Genomic DNA, 20,208 nt, shown 5'->3' on the forward strand with positions numbered 1-20,208 from the left:
GGGGCTAAAGCTTAAGAGGGTGTGAATGATGCTGAATGGGTGTAGACAAAGAAGAGCTCTAGGCAAAGAAGAGCTTGCACTAAAACCGCACACAATGAGATGTATACCGCCATAAGCAAACAAGAAAACGCTGATCCAGAGGCGGCGCTCCTAGTGGCCGGAGACTTTAATACAGGGAAACTTAAATCCATTTTACCTCATTTCTACCAGCATGTTAAATGTGCAACCAGAGGGAAAAAAACTCTAGACCACCTTTACTCCACACAGAGAGACGCCTACAAACTCTCCCTCGGAATATGTTCCGAGATTCGTCCGATGGCATTGAGGAGTACACCACATCAGTCTCTGGCTTCATCAATTAGTGCATTGACGACGTCCCCACAGTGACTGTACGTACAGTTGAAGTAGGACGTTTGCATACACTTGGGTTGGAGTCATTAAAACTCGTTTTTCAACCACTCCACAAATTTCTTGTTAACAAACTATAGCTTAGGTAACATTTCTAGTGTTGATTCAGGAGTTAAATTCACCCTGTAAGAGTGAAATTAACACTCAATGGTGTAAAATAACACCCAGTGTTGGTGTTAATAACTAGAGTTATTATTTTACACTGTGGAGAGTAAAACAGCCACATCAAAACCATGCCCATTATTATCATATTTCCCAGCATGCTCTATTGCAGGTAAATGTTTTTGGATTGTTTTTCATATCTGTGTCTTTGCATATACAGTTGAAGTCAGAAGTTTACATACACTTAGGTTGGAGTGATTAAAACTCGTTTTTCAACCCCTCCACAAATGTATTGTTAACAAACTATAGTTTTGGCAAGTCGGTTAGGACATCTACTTTGTGCATGACACAAGTCATTTTTCCAACAATTGTTTACAGACAGATTATTTCACTTATAATTGACTGTATCACAATTCCAGTGGGTCAGAAGTTTACATACACTAAGTTGACTGTGCCTTTAAACAGCTTGGAAAATTCCAGAAAATGGTGTGATAGCTTTAGAAGCTTCTGATAGGCTAATTGACGTAATTTGAGTCAGTTGGAGGTGAACCTGTGGATGTATTTCAAGGCCTACCTTCAAACTCAGTGCCTCTTTGCTTGACATCATGGGAAAATCAAAAGAAATCAGCCAAGACCTCAGAAAAAATTGTAGACCTCCACCAGTCTGGTTCATCCTTGGGAGAAATTTCCAAACGCCTGAAGGTACCATGTTCATCTGTACAAACAATAGTACGTAAGTATAAACACCATGGGACCATGCAGCCATCATACTGCTCAGGAAGGATTCGTGTTCTGTCTCCTTGAAATGAGCCAGGGCCAGTTGACATTACTCTCTGCAACACTAGGTGAGAGCAAAGACTGTTGCCTGAAATTGTTGTGTTAAGCCTACCGTTTGTAAAACACCAACAAAAAGACTTCCAAAAGACAACAGCTCATGTTTACTGGGGTTTAGCCTACCATGTCTCCCCAAAGGAATTTTATGAATGCCCATCCATGTGGTAGGCCCACCATTTGTAAAAAAGGCCATTGCATTGGCTTTATTAGTCCTGATTCCTGTGACTAATGAATTTGACTAAGCTCTGAATATCAGCTACCCAACTTTATCAGGAGTTATTGTGGGCCTATTGGCAATGTGTTTACACAGCGGAAATGCAGAAGTATTTTTGTTTTGTTGCTATGATCAGCTTGGACGGATACACACTTGAAACCACTGATTATGACAATGGGGTGAAACCCCTTGAAAACCGTTGTGATTGTCCATTCCATATTGTCCATTTTACTTTGAGCTGTCCTGTTTGTAGGATACGTTGTTTGTTAACATGACAGCTCATTTTTTATTTGATTGCCAATTTAGTTTTTTGGGGAGAAACCTGTATGATGTAAAATGTGTCTGTCTCATTACATTGTCATTCATTTTATCTCCAGCCTGCACGCTACAGAAAATATGCCAGATGTGGAGGTCCTGGGCTGGCGTGGTTACACGTTGTCTGCAGTTGTGAGGCCAGTTGGACGTACTGCCAATTTCTCTAAAGCGACGGCTTATGGTAGAGAAATTAACATTACATTATACGGCAACAGCTCTGGTGGACATTCCTACAGTCAGCATGCCAATTTCACGCTCCATAAAAACTTGAGACATCTGTGTTATTGTGTTGTGTGACAGAACTGCACATTTTAAAGTGGCCTTTTATTGTCCCCAGCACAAGGTGCACCTATGTAATAATCATGCTGTTTAATCAGCTTTTTGATATGCCACACCTGTCAGTTGGAAGGATTATCTTGGCAAATAAGAAATTGTCACTAACAGGGATATAAACCAATTTGTACACAAAGTTTGAGAGAAATAAGCTTTTTGTGCATATGGAAACTTTCTGGGATCTTTTATTTCAGCTCATGAAACATGGGACCAACACTAATCCTGCCTAATGAGCGGGGTGGCCTTGAGGGTAGCCCTTGATCATGGCTCTCAGTTCCATTACATTACACATAATAGTCATTGGACAAAGGTGTCTTCTGTACAGTTTTGTTAAGAGCCCCGATGGTCAGTCTGAACATTAGCACGCTTCACTTGTGGTACAGTTTCGGAAGCATAAGGACCTTATCTTTCATATCAGTGAGATATTATTATTACTACAAATCTGATGCATTGAATTCTCCATGTGGTTTATATTAAAGGTCACTTAATATAACATGCTTTTAGAATGCAATATTGGTGCACAATGTAAAATTATCAAATATAATTTCAAAGATTTGTACGGGATGACGTCGCAGGTGGGTTTCATGCAAAGCCACCAGCCCAGACATAGTAGGTCATGTCAACAGCAAAAGCCGGAATTCATAGCTAATTACTCATGAGTTTGAAACCCTGTGGACTGGGCTTTGATAACGAGCCAATGCGTTACCACAGGGACACAATAAATGTCTTTCAGGTGAGTTTTTTTAAGCCATTAAAAAAACAATTTCACATTACACCTTTACAAAAATTCTATGTACATTGTGCCAACCGTGCCTGACTCCCCTCTCTGAGGAGAAAGCTGGCAACCTCTGAAAAGTCTGAAAGTAGCCTGGGGCTTATGTAGAATGGACACAGTGTTTTCATCATTACTGCGCATGGTTCCTCTGACATTAGCCTCGGCAGGGGTGCGTGTGGCCCGGGGTAACGTCATTGATATATGTCAGTGAGCTACGGGGGGTCAGTGTTGGGAAGAAGAGGCATTAAAGAGATTTTAATGATCTTGAAAAAATAGCTCTTTTTGGATTCGTGTGCCAGCGCAGAATGTCTTGGAGGCACATTTAGTCATTGACTGTAAAAGTGGTACATTGAAATGGATCTTTTATGTTGTTGTTGTGTGGTGAAGCAACATGAATAAAGTGGACCAGCCAATATTCACCTGGTGTATTTGTCGAAATCCCCAATGGAATTAAGATTGCGTATGACATTTTCTCAGCAAAAAAACGGGAATTATCTGAGGACTAGGAAATTCTAATCTACGCATCCAAATCTAGCATATATTTAACCTTACAACAACGTTTTTGCCATTTCGAAAACTGTACTTGGCTTGTTTAAGCGACACACAATAATAAAAAAATAGCATGAACTAATGCTAAATATATATGCGAGGAGGTCTCTGACGTTAAAATAGCCTTATCTATGTTAATCCACGGGGTGTGATGTAACTGTGCAGGCTAGGATAAAGGCTGGAAAGATAGGTTTAAGACACGCAAAGGGCAGTGGGCCGGATTCGAACCAATGCCAACTGGCATATGTGCTGGGGTCAGAGGCACTAACCGCTGACACATTCTGGCCAACTCAGAAACAATGAGATGACATGAGTCACATGGTGAGGAAAAACTCCTTGCCCTGGGAGTATTTAAGCACATATATTCATGTTCTAGAGGATATGTTTGCATTTCTGCGTCTTTGATATTGAGGTGATATGTCCAACAAATGCCTGTCTTTTGAGTCCTGTCATATCTCCTGCCCTGCAAATGCCATTCCATTATGAGGTCAGTGCACACACCTCTCTCTCCCTGGCCTTTCAGAGGCTAGCCACACACACATACTGTACACAAAACCCCACACTTTCATTTTTTTTATTTCACCTTTATTTAACCAGGTAAGCTAGTTGAGAACAAGTTCTCATTTACAACTGCAACCTGGCCAAGATAAAGCAAAGCAGTGTGACACAGACAACAACACAGAGTTACACATGGAGTAAACAATAAACAAGCCAATAACACAGCAGAAAAAAGAAAGTCTATATACAGTGTGTGCAAAAGGCATGAGAAGGTAGGCAATAAATAGGCCATAGGAGTGAATAATTACAATTTAGCAGATTAACACTGGAGTGATAAATGAGCATATGATGATGTGCAAAAGAGCAGTAAAGTAAATAAAATAAAAACAGAATGGGGATGAGGTAGGTAGATTCGGTGGGCAATTTACAGATGGACTATGTACAGCTGCAGGGATCGGTTAGCTGCTCAGATAGCTGATGTTTAAAGTTGGTGAGGGAAATTAAAGTCTCCAACTTCAGCGATTTTTGCAATTCGTTCCAGTCACTGGCAGGAGAGAACTGGAAGGAAAGCCAGCCAAATGAGGTGTTGGGGATGATCAGTGAGATATACATGCTGGAACGTGTGCTACGGGTGGGTGTTGTTATCGTGACCAGTGAACTGAGATAAGGCAGAGCTTTACCTAGCATAGACGTATAGATAACCTGGAGCCAGTGGGTCTGGCGACGAATATGTAGCGAGGACCAGCCGACTAGAGCATTCAGGTCGCAGTGGTGGGTGGTATAAGGTGATTTGGAAACAAAACGGATGGCACTGTGATAGACTGCATCCAGTTTGCTGAGTAGAGTATTGGAAGCTATTTTGTAGATGACATCGCCGAAGTCGAGGATCGGTAGGATAGTCAGTTTTACTAGAGTAAGTTTGGCGGCGTGAGAGAAGGAGGCTTTGTTGCGAAATAGAAAGCCGATTCTAGATTTGATTTTCGATTGGAGATGTTTGATATGAGTCTGGAAGGAGAGTTTACAGTCTAGCCAGACACCTATGTATTTATAGTTGTCCACATATTCTAGGTCGGAACCATCCAGGGTGGTGATGCTAGTCGGGCGGGCGGGTGCGGGCAGCGAACGGTTGAAAAGCATGCATTTGGTTTTACTAGCGTTTAAGAGCAGTTGGAGGCCACGGAAGGAGTGTTCTATGGCATTGAAGCTCGTTTGGAGGTTAGTTAGCACAGTGTCCAAGGAAGGGCCAGAAGTATACAGAATGGTGTCGTCTGCGTAGAGGTGGATCAGGGAATCGCCTGATCATGATCACACACATGCGAACACACCCACGCACGCACACACACAGACACACACTCCACCAGATCACCTCAACAGCCAAGCTAATGACTTCCGGAGCCGACAGAGATGACCGCCTCGCTTCGCGTTCCTAGGAAACTATGCAGTTTTTTGATTTTTTACGTGTTATTTCTTACATTAGTACCCCAGGTCATCTTAGGTTTCATTACATACAGTCGAGAAGAACTACTGAATATAAGATCAGCGTCAACTCACCATCAGTACGACCAAGAATATGTTTTCCGCGACGCGGATCCTGTGTTCTGCCTTACAAACAGGTCAACGGAATTGATTCCATGCAGCGACCCCAAAAAACGACTTCGTAAAAGAGGGAAACGTAGCGGTCTTCTGGTCAGACTCCGGACACGGGCACATCGCGCGCCACTCCCTAGCATTCTTCTTGCCAATGTCCAGTCTCTTGACAACAAGGTTGATGAAATCCGAGCAAGGGTAGCATTCCAGAGGGACATCAGAGACTGTAACGTTCTCTGCTTCACGGAAACATGGCTCACTGGAAAGACGCTATCCGGGGCGGTGCAGCCAACGGGTTTCTCCACGCATCGCGCCGACAGAAACAAACATCTTTCTGGTAAGAAGAGTGGCGGGGGCGTATGCCTCATGACTAACGAGACATGGTATGATGAAAGAAACATACAGGAACTCAAATCCTTCTGTTCACCTGATTTAGAATTCCTCACAATCAAATGTAGACCGCATTATCTACCAAGAGAATTCTCTTCGATTATAATCACAGCCGTATATATTCCCCCCCAAGCAGACACATCGATGGCTCTGAACGAACTTTATTTAACTCTTTGCAAACTGGAAACCATTTATCCGGAGGCTGCATTCATTGTAGCTGGGGATTTTAACAAAGCTAATCTGAAAACAAGACTCCCTAAATTTTATCAGCATATCGATTGCGCAACCAGGGGTGGTAAAACCTTGGATCATTGTTACTCTAACTTCCGCGACACATATAAGGCCCTGCCCCGCCCCCCTTTCGGAAAAGCTGACCACGACTCCATTTTGTTGATCCCTGCCTACAGACAGAAACTTAAACAAGAGGCTCCCACGCTGAGGTCTGTCCAACGCTGGTCCGACCATGCTGACTCCACACTCCAAGACTGCTTCCATCACGTGGACTGGGACATGTTTCGTATTGCGTCAGATAACAATATTGACGAATACGCTGATTCGGTGTGCGAGTTCATTGTGCGTTGAAGATGTCGTTCCCATAGCAACGATAAAAACATTCCCTAACCAGAAACCGTGGATTGATGGCAGCATTCCTGTGAAACTGAAAGCGCGAACCACTGCTTTTAATCAGGGCAAGGTGTCTGGTAACATGACCGAATAAAAACAGTGCAGCTATTCCCTCCGCAAGGCTATCAAACAAGCTAAGCGTCAGTACAGAGACAAAGTAGAATCTCAATTCAACGGCTCAGACACAAGAGGCATGTGGCAGGGTCTACAGTCAATCACGGACTACAAGAAAAAACCCAGCCCGGTCACGGACCAGGATGTCTTGCTCCCAGGCAGACTAAATAACTTTTTTGCCCGCTTTGAGGACAATACAGTGCCACTGACACGGCCTGCAACGAAAACATGCGGTCTCTCCTTCACTGCAGCCGAGGTGAGTAAGACATTTAAATGTGTTAACCCTCGCAAGGCTGCAGGCCCAGACGGCATCCCCAGCCGCGCCCTCAGAGCATGCGCAGACCAGCTGGCCGGTGTGTTTACGGACATGTTCAATCAATCCCTATACCAGTCTGCTGTTCCCACATGCTTCAAGAGGGCCACCATTGTTCCTGTTCCCAAGAAAGATAAGGTAACTGAGCTAAACGACTACTGCCCCGTAGCACTCACTTCCGTCATCATGAAGTGCTTTGAGAGACTAGTCAAGGACCATATCACCTCCACCCTACCTGACACCCTAGACCCACTCCAATTTGCTTACCGCCCAAATAGGTCCACAGATGATGCAATCTCAACCACACTGTACACTGCCCTAACCCATCTGGACAAGAGAAATACCTATGTGAGAATGCTGTTCATCGACTACAGCTCGGCATTCAACACCATAGTACCCTCCAAGCTCGTCATCAAGCTCGAGACCCTGGGTTGCATTCCACCTACAGTGTAAAACATAACACTTGATTTAGAGTAAACTGGACTCATTTTGCTTAGTGCTGACACTGTAACACTTTCTCAGTGCAAGAAATGAACACCTGCAATGTTACAGTAAATCATTTTGGGGTATTGTTTTAACACTGTATGGAATAGAGCCTAATTTGCATATTTAACACCCATGACTGTATTTGTGAGTGACAGAGACATGGTTATTGAATTATTTCATTTGAAAGGCCTGTCACTTTCACCAACTGAGTACCTAAGCAAATGCTATCATTAACATCTATGACAATACAAGACATATATCAAATGACCTTACTTTGATGGGCTAGTTTTACCCTAACACAGAGGTGTTAGGAAATTCCTGGTTTGCATCCCAAATCAAGCCTGCAAGTCCTATTATGATGGCTTGCAAAGTGATGTGTATTCCCTGCTGGAATCCACCCAGATTCCACCTACAGGATGGTTAATTTGTATTCACCCGCAACCTGCATTCAGAGTGACTGTCAGGATTAGGAAAGTTGATAAGAAGACTACCTTAACCATTTAAACTGGAACAACCATTTCAGTAACAGGTGCAATAAATCTAACTAACTGATTGGGATTAGTTTAGAAAAATGCATGTTATTTATTTTTTTGTAGCATAAGATGAATCAGCCAATGTACAGTTGAAGTCGGAAGTTTACGTACACTGTAGCCATATACATTTAAACTCAGTTTTTCACAATTCCTGACATTTAATCCAAGTAAAAATGCCCTGTTTTAGGTCAGTTAGGATCACCACTTTGTTTTAAGAATGTGAAATGTCACAATAATAGTAGAGAGAGTGATTTATTTCAGATTGTATCACATTCCAAGTGGGTCAGAAGTTTGCATACACTCAATGAGTATTTGGTAGTATTGCCTTTACATTGTTTAACTTGGGTCAAACATTTCGGGAAGCTTTCCACAAGCTTCCCACAATAAGTTGGGTGAATTTTGGTCAGGTTTGGTCAGGTAACTGAGTCAGGTTTGTAGGCCTCCTTGCTCGCACACGCTTTTTCAGTTCTGCCCACACATTTTCTCTAGGATTGAGGTCGGGGCTTTGTGATGGCCACTCCAATACCTTGACTTTGTTGTCCTTAAGCCATTTAGCCACAATTTAGGAAGTGTGCTTGAGGTCATTGTTCATTTGGAAAACCCATTTGTGACCAAGCTTTAACTTCCTGACTGATGCCTTCAAAATATCCACATAATTTCCCCCTCATGATGCCATCTATTTCGTGAAGTGCACCAGTCCCTCCTGCAGCAAAGCACCCCCACAACATGATGCTGCCACCCCCGTGCTTCACGGTTGGGATGGTGTTCTTTGGCTTGCAAGCCTACCCCCTTTTCCTCCAAACATAACAATGGTCATTATGGCCAAACAATTCTATTTTTGTTTCATCAGACCAGAGGACATTTCTCCAAAAAAGTACGATCTTTGTCCCCATGTGCAGTTGCAAACCGTAGTCTGGCTTTTTTTTACGGCGGGTTTGGAGCAATGGCTTCTTCCCTGCTGAGTGGCCTTTCAGGTTATGTTGATATAGAACTTGTTTTACAGTGGATATAGATACTTTTGAACCTGTTTCCTCCAGCATCGTCGCTGTTATTCTGGGATTGATTTGCTCTTTTCGCACCAAAGTACGTTCATCTCTAGGAGACAGATAGATTGCGTCTCCTTCCTGAGCGGTATGACGGCTCCGTGGTCCCATTGTGTTTATACTTGCGTACTATTGTTTGTACAGATGAACGTGGTACCTTCATGTGTTTGGAAATTGCTCCCAATGATGAACAAGACTTGTGGAGGTCTACAATTTTTTTTTAGGTCTTGGCTGATTTCTTTTGATTTTCCATGATGTCAAGCAAAGAGGCACCGAGTTTGAAAGTAGGCCTTGAAACACATCCACAGGTACACCTCCAATTGATTCAAATTATGTAAATTAGCGTATCAGAAGCTTCTAAAGCCATCACATCATTTTCTGGAATTTTCCAAGCTGTTTAAATGCACAGTCAACTTAGTGTATGTAAACTTCTGACCCACTGGAATTGTGATACAGTCAATTATAAGTGAAATAATCTGTCTGTAAATAATTACTTGTGTCATGCACAAAGTAGATGTCCTAACCGACGTACCAAAACTATAGTTTGTTAAACAATACATTTCTAGAGTGGTTGAAAAACGAGTTTGAATGACTCCAACCTAAGTGTATGTAAACTTCCGACTTCAACTGTATATGCAAAGACACAGATATAAAAAACAATACTAAAATTTTTACCTGCAATAGAGCATGCTGGGAAATATGATAATGATGGGCGTGGTTTTGATGTGGCTGTTTTACTCTCCACAGTGTAAAACAATAACTCGAGTTATTAACACCAACACTGGGTGTTATTTTACTCCACTGAGTGTTAAATTCACTCTTACAGAATCGACACTAGAAATGTTACAATGAAAATTCAACTGGACAATTTCCTGTGTGGGGGTGGACAGGGATTCAAACAAAGCCTTTCTCAGAAAGACATTAGTTACATCCTAAATGGCACCCTATTCCTCATCCGTATGGGCCCTGGTCAACAGTAGTGGGAATAGGGTCTCATTTGGTATACATCCAGTGAATCGGGGATAATGAGTGCTCTTCCCGCTGCGCTTTAGCAATGTCTCTATGATAATCAGTGTGTGTCGGAAGAGTGAGAGGACAGTGCTGACAGACTGCGTTAGTTGAGAACATCCGTGGTTCAGTGGCTGTCTCTCGTCCGCCTCTTTCTGTTCCTAATCAGGTGACAAATTCTCGACCCATTCTCGTCTTGTCATATTTTTAATTCAAGTGTCGGAGCGGGTGGATCATTAGCATCGTTGTCATAGTAATCATCATCAATGATTTGTTATTAATGTTCATTAGCTATAATATCTTACACTGTATATTATTTATTTTTTAAATTAGTAGCTAGCTATATATTGACATGGCTGTACAGCAAAATATGTATTGTATTTTGCTGTAAAATACAATTTAGGCTGGGATTCAATCCGATCAGTGGTAGATCCGTGTTATAGCGCACTTGACATTTAAAGGTAATTTCCAATTGAGCTGACATATGTGGTCTCCACGAACTCGGGAACATTGCCTTTTTAAAAGGTGAGTAGCTGACAACATTCATGCAGTCATATTGAATCCTGGCCCTAATCTCCAACGTTTTGTCACAAATCAGCATTTTGAACTTTCTTACTGATACTGTGTCTCCCAGTTTGTGCTAAGGAGTTTACTAACATTGTTGTGTGAAAGCTTAGGCTCGAGGATTGTAATAGAACATGGGGGGAAATGACAAATGAATCCGTCTACCGTAAATCACATTCCTGTTTTGAAGTTTCACTTCTATTGGAAATAGTGTGCACGTGTGAATGTGTGTTTGCGTGTGTTGGTGTGGTATGAATGTGTGTGCCTATATGTGTAAGTGTGCGCATGCATGTGTGTAGACTAGAAGCTTGTTCCAAACAACCCCACAACCTAGCGCACACTCACACACTACCCTAGTGAGAAGAGAGACCAAGGGCAAATTATGAGCGATTAGCCCGATTACCACCACCTCCCGCCGCCTCGGATGTGGGGCACACAGTTTGGAGGTGGAGGGGGACTAATTGACAATTCACCAGCCTCTTGGCACAAGGAGCTATCATGCCAAATTGACTTAGGTCTCAGGGCATTTGCCGATAATGTACTTTTCAGGGGTTTGAAACACCAAGAACGTTCATCAGACTCAACTTTTTCAAAAGTCGCACCTGGCAGGCCAAACACTCACATGTTTTATTTGTTGAAAAATACGAGGTCAGGTTGAAATGTTTCTCTCTCTGTGTCTCTGTCTCCCGCCCTCTCTCTCTCTAAGCTAAAATATAATACAATTATACACTGTGTATAAAACATTAAGAACACCTTTCTCAGTATTGAATTGCACTCACCCCCCAAGTTATATTAGTGTTTTATTTTTCATACATTTTTAAACAAATGTTAGAATTTGTTCATCCACTTTGACATTACATGGTGTTTTGTGTAGATCATTGACAAAAATTGACAATTAAATCCATTTGAATCCCACTGAAATACAAAATGCGGAAAAAGAAAAGGGGTGCTAATAGTTTGAAGGCACTGAGTATACCGAACATTAGGAACACCTTCCTAATATTGAGTTGAACAATCCCTCTGCCCTCAGAACAGACTCAATTAGTTCTGGCGTGGACTATAAGGTGTCGAAAGCGTTCCACAGGGATGCTGGCCCATGTTGACTCCAATGCTTCACACAGTTGTGTCAAGTTGGCTGAATGTCCTTTGGTTAGTGGACCATTCTTGATACACACGGGAAACTGTTGAGGGTGAAAAACCCAGGAACGTTTTCCATTCCTTGACACAAATCGGTGTGCCTTAAACCTACCACCATACCCGTTGGTGTGGTAATTAAATATTTTGTCTAGCCTATTCACCCTCTGAATGGCACACTTACACAAACCATGTCTCAATTGTCTCAAGACTTAAAAATCCTTCTTTACCCTGTCTCCTTCCCCCCCTTCATCTACACTGATTAAAGTGGATTTAACAAGTGACATCAATAAGAAATCATAGCTTTCACCTGGGTTCACCTGGTCAGTATATGTCATGGAAAGAGCAGGTGTTCTTAATGTTTTGTATATTCAGTGTAATTATGAATCAAAATGAATGATGTCAACGTTTCATCACAGTTGGAAACAAAGATGTGTCAACTCTCAAATGGCAATACAATGCGGACCATAGAGGATACAATCCAGTTTTATCAAACCATGTGTTTCATTTGCCTTTTTAAATCACTACAGCTTTTGAACCACATTAACCTATAGCGGAACATGAGCGACATAACTACCCCAGAGCTAGTTACGTTGTGTGACATTTAAGACAATACACTGTCACTCCGATGAAGAATGTGTCTGTTCCAGCTAACAGGGGTTCCCCCTCATTAACGTTTTTAATTAGCACATCAGTGCTTCATCATATAAACAATGCACAGCACTAACGGATCTGAACCTGGTTGTGTGTGTGTGTGTGTGTGTGTGTGAATAATGAACAATAGGTGCATGCAGTAGCCTTGATTAAACACAGCTACAGCCTTAGCACTAAAATATTGTATTTTGTGTTTGCTAATGCTTAGGGTTGTTCTGTACTATTATGTGGTGGATATACTAATACATACTATCTAATACACACTACCGTTCAAAGGTTTGAGGTCACTTAGAAATGTCCTTGTTTTTGAAAGAAAAACACATTTTTTTGTCCATTAAAATAACATCAAATTGATCAGAAATACAGTGTAGACATTGTTATTGTGGCAAATGAATTTTGTAACTGGAAACGGCAGATTGTTTTATTGAATATCTACATAGGCGTACAGAGGCCCATTACAGCAACCATCCATCCGGTGTTCCAATGGCACGTTGTTAGCTAATCCAAGTTTATCATTTTAAATACTAGTTGATCATTAGAAAACCCTTTGCAAGAGGGCAAGTGTATTAGAGTGTCTAGTTTGAGAAACAGACGCCTCACAAGTCCTCAACTGGCAGCTTCATTAAGCACCAGTCTCAACTTCAACAGTGAAAAGGCGACTTCGGGATGCTGGCCTTCTAGGCAGAGTTGCAAAGAAAAAGTCATATCTCAGACTGGCCAATAAAAATAAAAGATTAAAATGGGCAAAAGAACACAGACACTGGACAGATGAAGATTGGGAAAAAAAGTGTTATGGACAGATGAAGTTTGAGATGTTCAGATAGATGCTGGTGGAGTGCTTGACGCCATCTGTCAAGCATGTTGGAGGCAATGTCTTGGTCTGGGGGTGCTTTGGTGGTGGTAAAGTGGGAGATTTGTACAGGGTAAAATGGATCTTGAAGAAGGAAGGCTATCGCTCCATTTGGCAACGCCCTGTGGACGGTGCTTAATTGGTGCCAATTTCCTCCTACAACAGGACAATGACCCAAAGCACAGTTCCAAACTATGCAATAACTATTTAGGGAAGAAGCAGTCAGCTGGTATTCTGTCTATAATGGAGTGGCCATCACAGTCACCGGATCTCAACCCTATTGAGCTGTTGTGGGAGCAGCTTGACCGTATGGTACGTAAGAAGTGCCCGTCAAGCCAATCCAACTTGTGGGAGGTGCTTCAGGATGCATGGAGTGAAATCTCTTCAGATTACCTCAACAAGTTGACAACTAGAATGCCAAAGGTCTGCAGGGCTGTAATTTCTGCAAAATGGAGGATTCTTTGACAAAAGCCAAGTTTGAAGGACACACAAAAAAAAAAATCATTATTTATAACCTTGTCAACATCTTGACTATATTTCCTATTTTTTATTTTACTTTTTTTTAACTAGACAAGTCAGTTAAGAACAAATTCTTATTTTCAATGACAGCCTAGGAACAGTGGGTTAACTGCCTGTTCAGGGGCAGAACGACAGATTTGTACCTTGTCAGCACGGGGATTTGAACTTGCAACCTTTCGGTTACTAGTCCAACGCTCTAACCACTCTAACCATGTAGGTTTTCATGGAAAACAAGGACATTTCTTAGTGACCCCAAACTTTTGAACGGTAGTGTATGTATAAAGTTGCATGAAAACATATGCACATGTATTTCTATTGTGTTCTTTTCATGAACATGGACTGCAAGCATTCAGCATCATCACAGATCCATACAGTTACATTCATCATCAGATTTCCCATTTTGAAATGGCAAATCACTGGTAATATGTGAACTCTCAACTCTTCTCTATATTGGATATTGCAGCCATAAGGGCCAAAAAAAGTCTGTTCAAACAGTATAGAAAAGTATTGTATTATGGAATATCATAATAGCATAGATGCTTTCTCCAGTTTTGGTACTTTATGTTGCAATAACGTAAAGTAGAAGCAGCCTTAAGGCATTGTTGTTATAGAGGCTAGATCCATTTCTGTATCCATGGATACAAGGGCAATCATGATTTGATTTGTTTTCAACAGTATCTTTTGCATGAGACAGGATTACTGAACAGTAGACCAGCAAATGTCTGCCTATTTGGCCAAGTATTAAATGTAAGGTTGGTATCTGAAGGCCAAGAGAGACATCTTTAAAACACTGTCCAAGACATATCTCAATACATTTTCTTAGTTTCAAGGTATTTTCTGCAGACTTCTCCACAGGGGGAAAACAACATGTGTTCATGACTTCTTGATTGACACTGGTTGGACTTTCCTACAAAGATAGGGAGAGAAATAAAAATAAAAACACTGCCTAACTGAGTAACTATTTACGGATATAATGTGTCGAGGAGAGGAGAGGAAAGGAAATGAGAGGAGAGGAGAGATCATAACTCCATCTTCATTGACTGGGATCCAGACTGAGTTAGAGAAATGTAACCAGCCTGGAGTAACAGCTGTACATCCATATGCTTCTTAACAAGTATGCCAGAACAAATGCAAGACTTGAATAGGAGTGGAGGAGGTTACAGAAGCAATGTTAGGATCACTTGAGCTTGATAAAAATGTGATGTGTAAACCCCATTCACTCCTGTGGATGAGATGACAAAACGTATCAGAATGATTGTAATGCATGTAGAGTTTTGGTAACTCACAATGCCAAATAGGAAAGCTGTATATACACACATCTATTTTCCCTGAGCAGGTCCTGGATATCAATTTTTGTTCAATAAAAGTTGAAAAGAAACTGAAAAGAGACACTGATAGGTTGTGAAATAACTCCCAATACCAACTTTTCTGTATGTAGCCTATTCAATGAATGACAATCACTTAATTTGAAATAAAAATAATAAAATGTTGTTCAAGGTCTTGGTTGTTCACTTTGTTGTTCAAGGTCATATAATAGTATCAACAAGTTTCTCTTGAGTTTTTTCTTTATTCTTTGTTTGCTCCACTTCACTGCATTGGGACTCAGATTGTCTGTCTGTCTGTCTGTCTGTCTGTCTGTCTGTCTGTCTGTCTGTCTGTCTGTCGTCATCACATAGATTTGGGGGGTTGAAATGACAACATTGATTCAACCAGTTTTTGCCCAGAGGGCTGTCTGTCTGTTAGTATGTCTGCCTCACTGTCTCTCCTTGTGAAAGCATCACACAACAGCATGATCTCAAATGAACCACAGAGACATATAAAACGTTTAGCTGGAGGTATAGTCCCCTTTATGCATCTCTTGACAAGGGTATGGAGACAGGGGTAATTGGGTAGAGCCCTCTTGGCGTCACAGTTTTAGGCACATGTCAATTGAGGTGGAGATCCAGTCGAATTAGCTACACACTCCCACAGCATTGTCTGCTCCTCTCTAGATTAATCACGGTTCATGTTTTCTTGGGCCTCCGTGACGAAACGCACAGGTATAAAAGCGCACCTGGTGACGTTTAGTTGCCAAAGGCGAACAGGCAAGAGGAAGGATTTGGTCTACCTACAGAGCAAAGGGGAGAAGACGAACTACATGAAAATGATTTCAAATATCCAATTTTTCTGTTTAACTGCGCTTGTACTTCTGAACTTGGTCGGAGCCAACCCAATGTCAAACCTACAGGTAAGCTGGTGCGTCATGTGCCAAACTCTCTTGATCATTGCTATTTTTCTGTTCTTCTTATTCCACCAATTCATATATATGATGTGTGTATATATATATATATATATATATATATTATTGTAATTGATGAAAGACTGTTTCAAGTGGCTTTAAGTGACATTGAGGTTAATAATTCCATGGTTTCTCTCCGTTAGAGCTTGAAACAGCTTCTGGAGGAGGAGAGTCGTTTACCATATTACGCGTCGGAGGAGATGGGGGTGGATGGGAAAGACTTGAATACAGAGAACATCGCGGAAGAGGTGCCTCCTTGGGACTCCGAAGACGCAAGGAATTCTGCGCTGACGGGAAAGGAGGACGTAATTGCGCGTCTTCTCAATGACATTATGACGACCCCCAAGCGCTCGTGGAGCCGGTTCAAGAAGGGTGGACTGAGAAGCTGCTTCGGCGTCAGGCTAGAGCGAATTGGGTCATTCAGTGGGCTTGGATGCTAAAGGACAGGTATAGTTATCCTCTGCTTCAATCTAACCGAATGGGATTATCCATTCAAGCTGTCGCTACAGTATGTTGGAGTTGAATTTATATTATAATGGCTTTATTTGAACTATCAAATAAATGCAGTATTGTTTCTCAAGACCAGCTCTATGTTTTGTGTTGTTTCTGCAGGGTTTGGGGTGTTGATCAGAGCACAAGAAACGACCCTTACTTGAACTCTTCAACAAGGATGAACCTCTTCACCTCAGAAAGTCTCGACTGGGAGTTTACAATGGCGTTTGTGATGAGATGTATTTAAATTTGTGGTTCGCATTTGGAATATTTAAATGGTTATTATTTTAGAACTGTATACTGATGAATTTTCATTTTTGTCTCTTGCTATAATATACTATTGTTGTATGTATTTATCTATTTATTTTCTTGTAAGAAAACGAACGTGCAGACTTGCGATAGATTGTAGCCTAATGCGTTGAAATGAATATTTTGCATAATAAATTACTTTGTTGTGAGTTTTATTGTCTCCGTCTTTTTTTTACAATCATGGTCTGGCATACCGAGACTTACGCTCTCCTCACTCAAGCAAGTGAAGCATCTGTTTCTGACTTGCCAATATCATCATCATAACTGCCAACGGCGGTCAGTAGCCTATCGCAACTTCCTTCTCACCTCTCCATCCTCCACCTGACCTATTCTTCATCTCCCATCCTCCTCCTCCTCTGACCCCCAAAGACAAACTATAAACATGACGCCTCAACAGCTACCATCGACTCTACAGAAAATAAGCCTATCCAGTCCAAATAATGGTCCCCAAAAAATATTATCTTAAAAGGCAGTCGGTCCGGGCGTCGCACACAATCCTGCTCCCTTATCACTGTCAAGGCGACGGAATGTCAAGCTGAATTATGTCACAACATGCAGTCCTTGATAAGTAAGCTACTATCTGAAGCTAGGGGTCTACATAAAACGGGCCCCTAGTCATCCCGTCATTAAAACACTGAACGGGATATCTGGAACACCTCAAAAAGACCACAGGGGATTGTTATCGGAATGGCAAAATTTCATATTTTCCTTGGATATATCGTATTAATAATGACGCACAGTGTGAGCTGGGGAAATCTATATGCCAGTAGGAATGTTCAAGAGTTGGAAAATATGAAGGTAGGACATACAGTTACAAGCAGTACAAAAACATAAAAAAAGGCAATCAAGTTAATTTAAGTTCTTAGAATTGTGTCATTTCGGCAGACAAAGTGTACCTGGTGACATCAGCATACATTATATGCGCACAGGCCTACATTCTATATTAAAATCACCTTTCAAAGTAATACGTTATGACTATGTGACACTAATACGCGCCATTTGTTCACTTATAGGACCTGATCCAGCGGCTCGAGGACAAGTTGACGGTTAACGAGGAAAATGACGTTTATCCGTCAGAGTCTGAGGACGTGGTCGCAGCCCATATGGAGGACATTGAGAACTCGCCCGCGGCGATCCGGGGGCAGAAGGAGAGAATGGTAATCAACGCATCCAAAATAATTGCCCCCGAAAGCCCTGTGGTGTCACGCCTGAAAGATCTAATCGGTTTGAGGACGGCCAAATCGTTCAACAGCTGTTTCGGTAACCGGATTGAGAGAATCGGCTCGTGGAGCGGACTGGGGTGCAATAACGTCAAGACTGGTATATTTGAAGGCAATTATTTGAGTGGAATGCCTTTAAAAAACGTACAAATAAGCACAAGAATGTAGTATCATGTCAATGTGTGTGCAAAAAGTCCATACTTTGGGGCTAAAATGTATGCGTAAAATGTATTGGCTTTACGCACGAATTGATTTTACGCATAGCTCTGTCTATTGTAAGACATAACATAAAGGTTGTTGCAAGATCACACACACATCGATATTAACTCCATTACATTATTATAATCAAGAAAGTGCTGTATATGAATTATTCATTGATATAAATTAGGGCTATGACTTGAACTTCTGCATAGTGATGTTCGACAACAATATAACCACAAAAAAATGAAATTAATCAGTTGATTATTATATGATTTGAATTTGTATTTGCAGGTAACAAGAAGAGAATATCTGGGAACTGAAGAACAACGTAGGCCTACCCATTCATGGACGTCAAAAAAACTGCCTAATATCTGACCTCTGTGGAACTCTCCCTGGCATTCTGGGGAATGCATTTTTCCCCCTTCAAACAATAGTCCTAAACTGAGAAATATATATTTCATAAACGAATTTATACTAAATCATTTCGATATTAAAACATGCTAAATTAAATCTCTTAATTTCTGTGTTGGTTGGTTTCTAGACTGTCAGTGACAATTGGACATGCATATTGTATTTCTGCCACGAAAAGGACCATTTGATTCCTAATCGCACTCTCCAGAAATGCCTAATTACAACGCCTTTGTTATGTGTTGGACGCCTGTACAGTATTGTTCACTTGTGTGTATCAAATCGATGTATATGTTTGATCGTGTTGTGAGAGGACATTATTAGATATGGAACCTTTCTTATGTATCATATCAATTATCAAATTATATATTTCTTATGAATGAAACACATTACAGCCTTCCATAGTTGGTCACATTAGTTGTCACACAGAGAGAAAGATAATGAGATCAATTCAAGTCATACCTTCTAATGAACTACTTTCTGCAATACAAGGAATAGTTTATGCGCTGCAATGAAAGCACACGAGGTCCAAATAATCGGAGGATTATTATGATAAAACGATTTAACAACAATATTTCGCATTCTTGTCGTCAAGTAGTATGACACAGTTAATGGATTTGTTCTCATTATAAGCCCAACTATTGCTGTTGGACCAGAATATTGAAAAGTAAAGTTACTAACACTAAAAAAATTCATGCAAGTTCAGATACAAGAATGTGACAGACGCAGTAGCCTATTATTCCACATCGGTATGACACCATTTAATAACGCAACAGAAGTCCAACTTCAAAATCTATAAGGTAGGTCTGTAGAGAGAGCACCTGCCCAGGGCCCAGGACACACCACACCTTAGACACACACATTAGCTAAATTATGTCTAAATGATTCAAATGTACTAAAATGCACATGCGAAAGGGACCAGATGTTGGAGCAGCCTTAAGCACAGTACTTAGCAGGAGGCAGCGGGATCAGGTGCAAAACAGTGTCCAGTTTATTATCAGTGAAAGGTGGTTCCAGGTGAATGGAGAAATCCAATTAATATTTAAATAATCTACAAAAGGTATTTATAAAATACACACTCAAAATACAGGTTTGAATACAAATCAAAACCTAAGCCTCAATCAGGCCTATCCTGCCAAACCAACTATAACAGATTGGATTATAGAGGCTAGGGACAGCCTCCCCACACAGCTCACATACCAGAGCTTGAACATAACTGAAACCTTTAGGTGAAACAGGTATAGCTTTACACCCATGGCCCCTTCCTATGGCCCATACCATTAACCACGGAGCTCTTTACCCAAATATGGCATTAAATCACGTAAGAGGCATTTTCATCATTTACATATTCTGTCCTAATAAGCATCTTAAACCTTCCTGGCTTATCATCAAAACAGGAATCATTTCAATGAATGAATACATATTTAATAATGATAGTCCTGCAGGTCAACAT

The 20,208-nt window shown here is 41.2% G+C and overlaps 2 protein-coding genes across 2 annotated transcripts; both read left to right on the top strand.

Moving 5' to 3' along the window:
* Positions 1–15,852: 15,852 nt before the first annotated feature.
* Positions 15,853–17,060, top strand: LOC135572349 (C-type natriuretic peptide 3-like). The gene is made up of 3 exons (XM_065020048.1): positions 15,853–16,074; positions 16,269–16,572; positions 16,738–17,060. Exons 1-2 carry the CDS (start codon positions 15,853–15,855, stop codon positions 16,563–16,565), a joined length of 519 nt encoding a protein of 172 aa, XP_064876120.1. The 3' UTR covers positions 16,566–16,572; positions 16,738–17,060.
* A 482-nt stretch (positions 17,061–17,542) lies between these two features.
* On the top strand, positions 17,543–19,907 carry LOC115132803 (ventricular natriuretic peptide-like). Its single transcript, XM_029665544.2, has 3 exons — positions 17,543–17,724; positions 17,940–18,246; positions 18,639–19,907. The coding sequence occupies exons 1-3, from the start codon at positions 17,614–17,616 to the stop codon at positions 18,665–18,667; spliced, it is 447 nt and encodes a 148-aa protein (XP_029521404.1). The 5' UTR covers positions 17,543–17,613; the 3' UTR covers positions 18,668–19,907.
* Positions 19,908–20,208: the final 301 nt, after the last annotated feature.

Source organism: Oncorhynchus nerka, linkage group LG7 (genome assembly GCF_034236695.1).
Source record: "Oncorhynchus nerka isolate Pitt River linkage group LG7, Oner_Uvic_2.0, whole genome shotgun sequence".
Lineage (NCBI taxonomy): Eukaryota > Metazoa > Chordata > Actinopteri > Salmoniformes > Salmonidae > Oncorhynchus > Oncorhynchus nerka.

Bases quoted from the DNA above. Each gene is read 5' to 3' on its own strand.
- LOC135572349 (XM_065020048.1), top strand. From the start codon at position 15,853: ATGTTTTCTTGGGCCTCCGTGACGAAACGCACAGGTATAAAAGCGCAC. The intron at 16,075-16,268 runs GTAAGCTGGTGC...TCTCTCCGTTAG, and splicing joins ACCCAATGTCAAACCTACAG to AGCTTGAAACAGCTTCTGGA.
- LOC115132803 (XM_029665544.2), top strand. From the start codon at position 17,614: ATGGCAAAATTTCATATTTTCCTTGGATATATCGTATTAATAATGACG. The intron at 17,725-17,939 runs GTAGGACATACA...GTTCACTTATAG, and splicing joins AAGAGTTGGAAAATATGAAG to GACCTGATCCAGCGGCTCGA. The intron at 18,247-18,638 runs GTATATTTGAAG...TTGTATTTGCAG, and splicing joins GTGCAATAACGTCAAGACTG to GTAACAAGAAGAGAATATCT.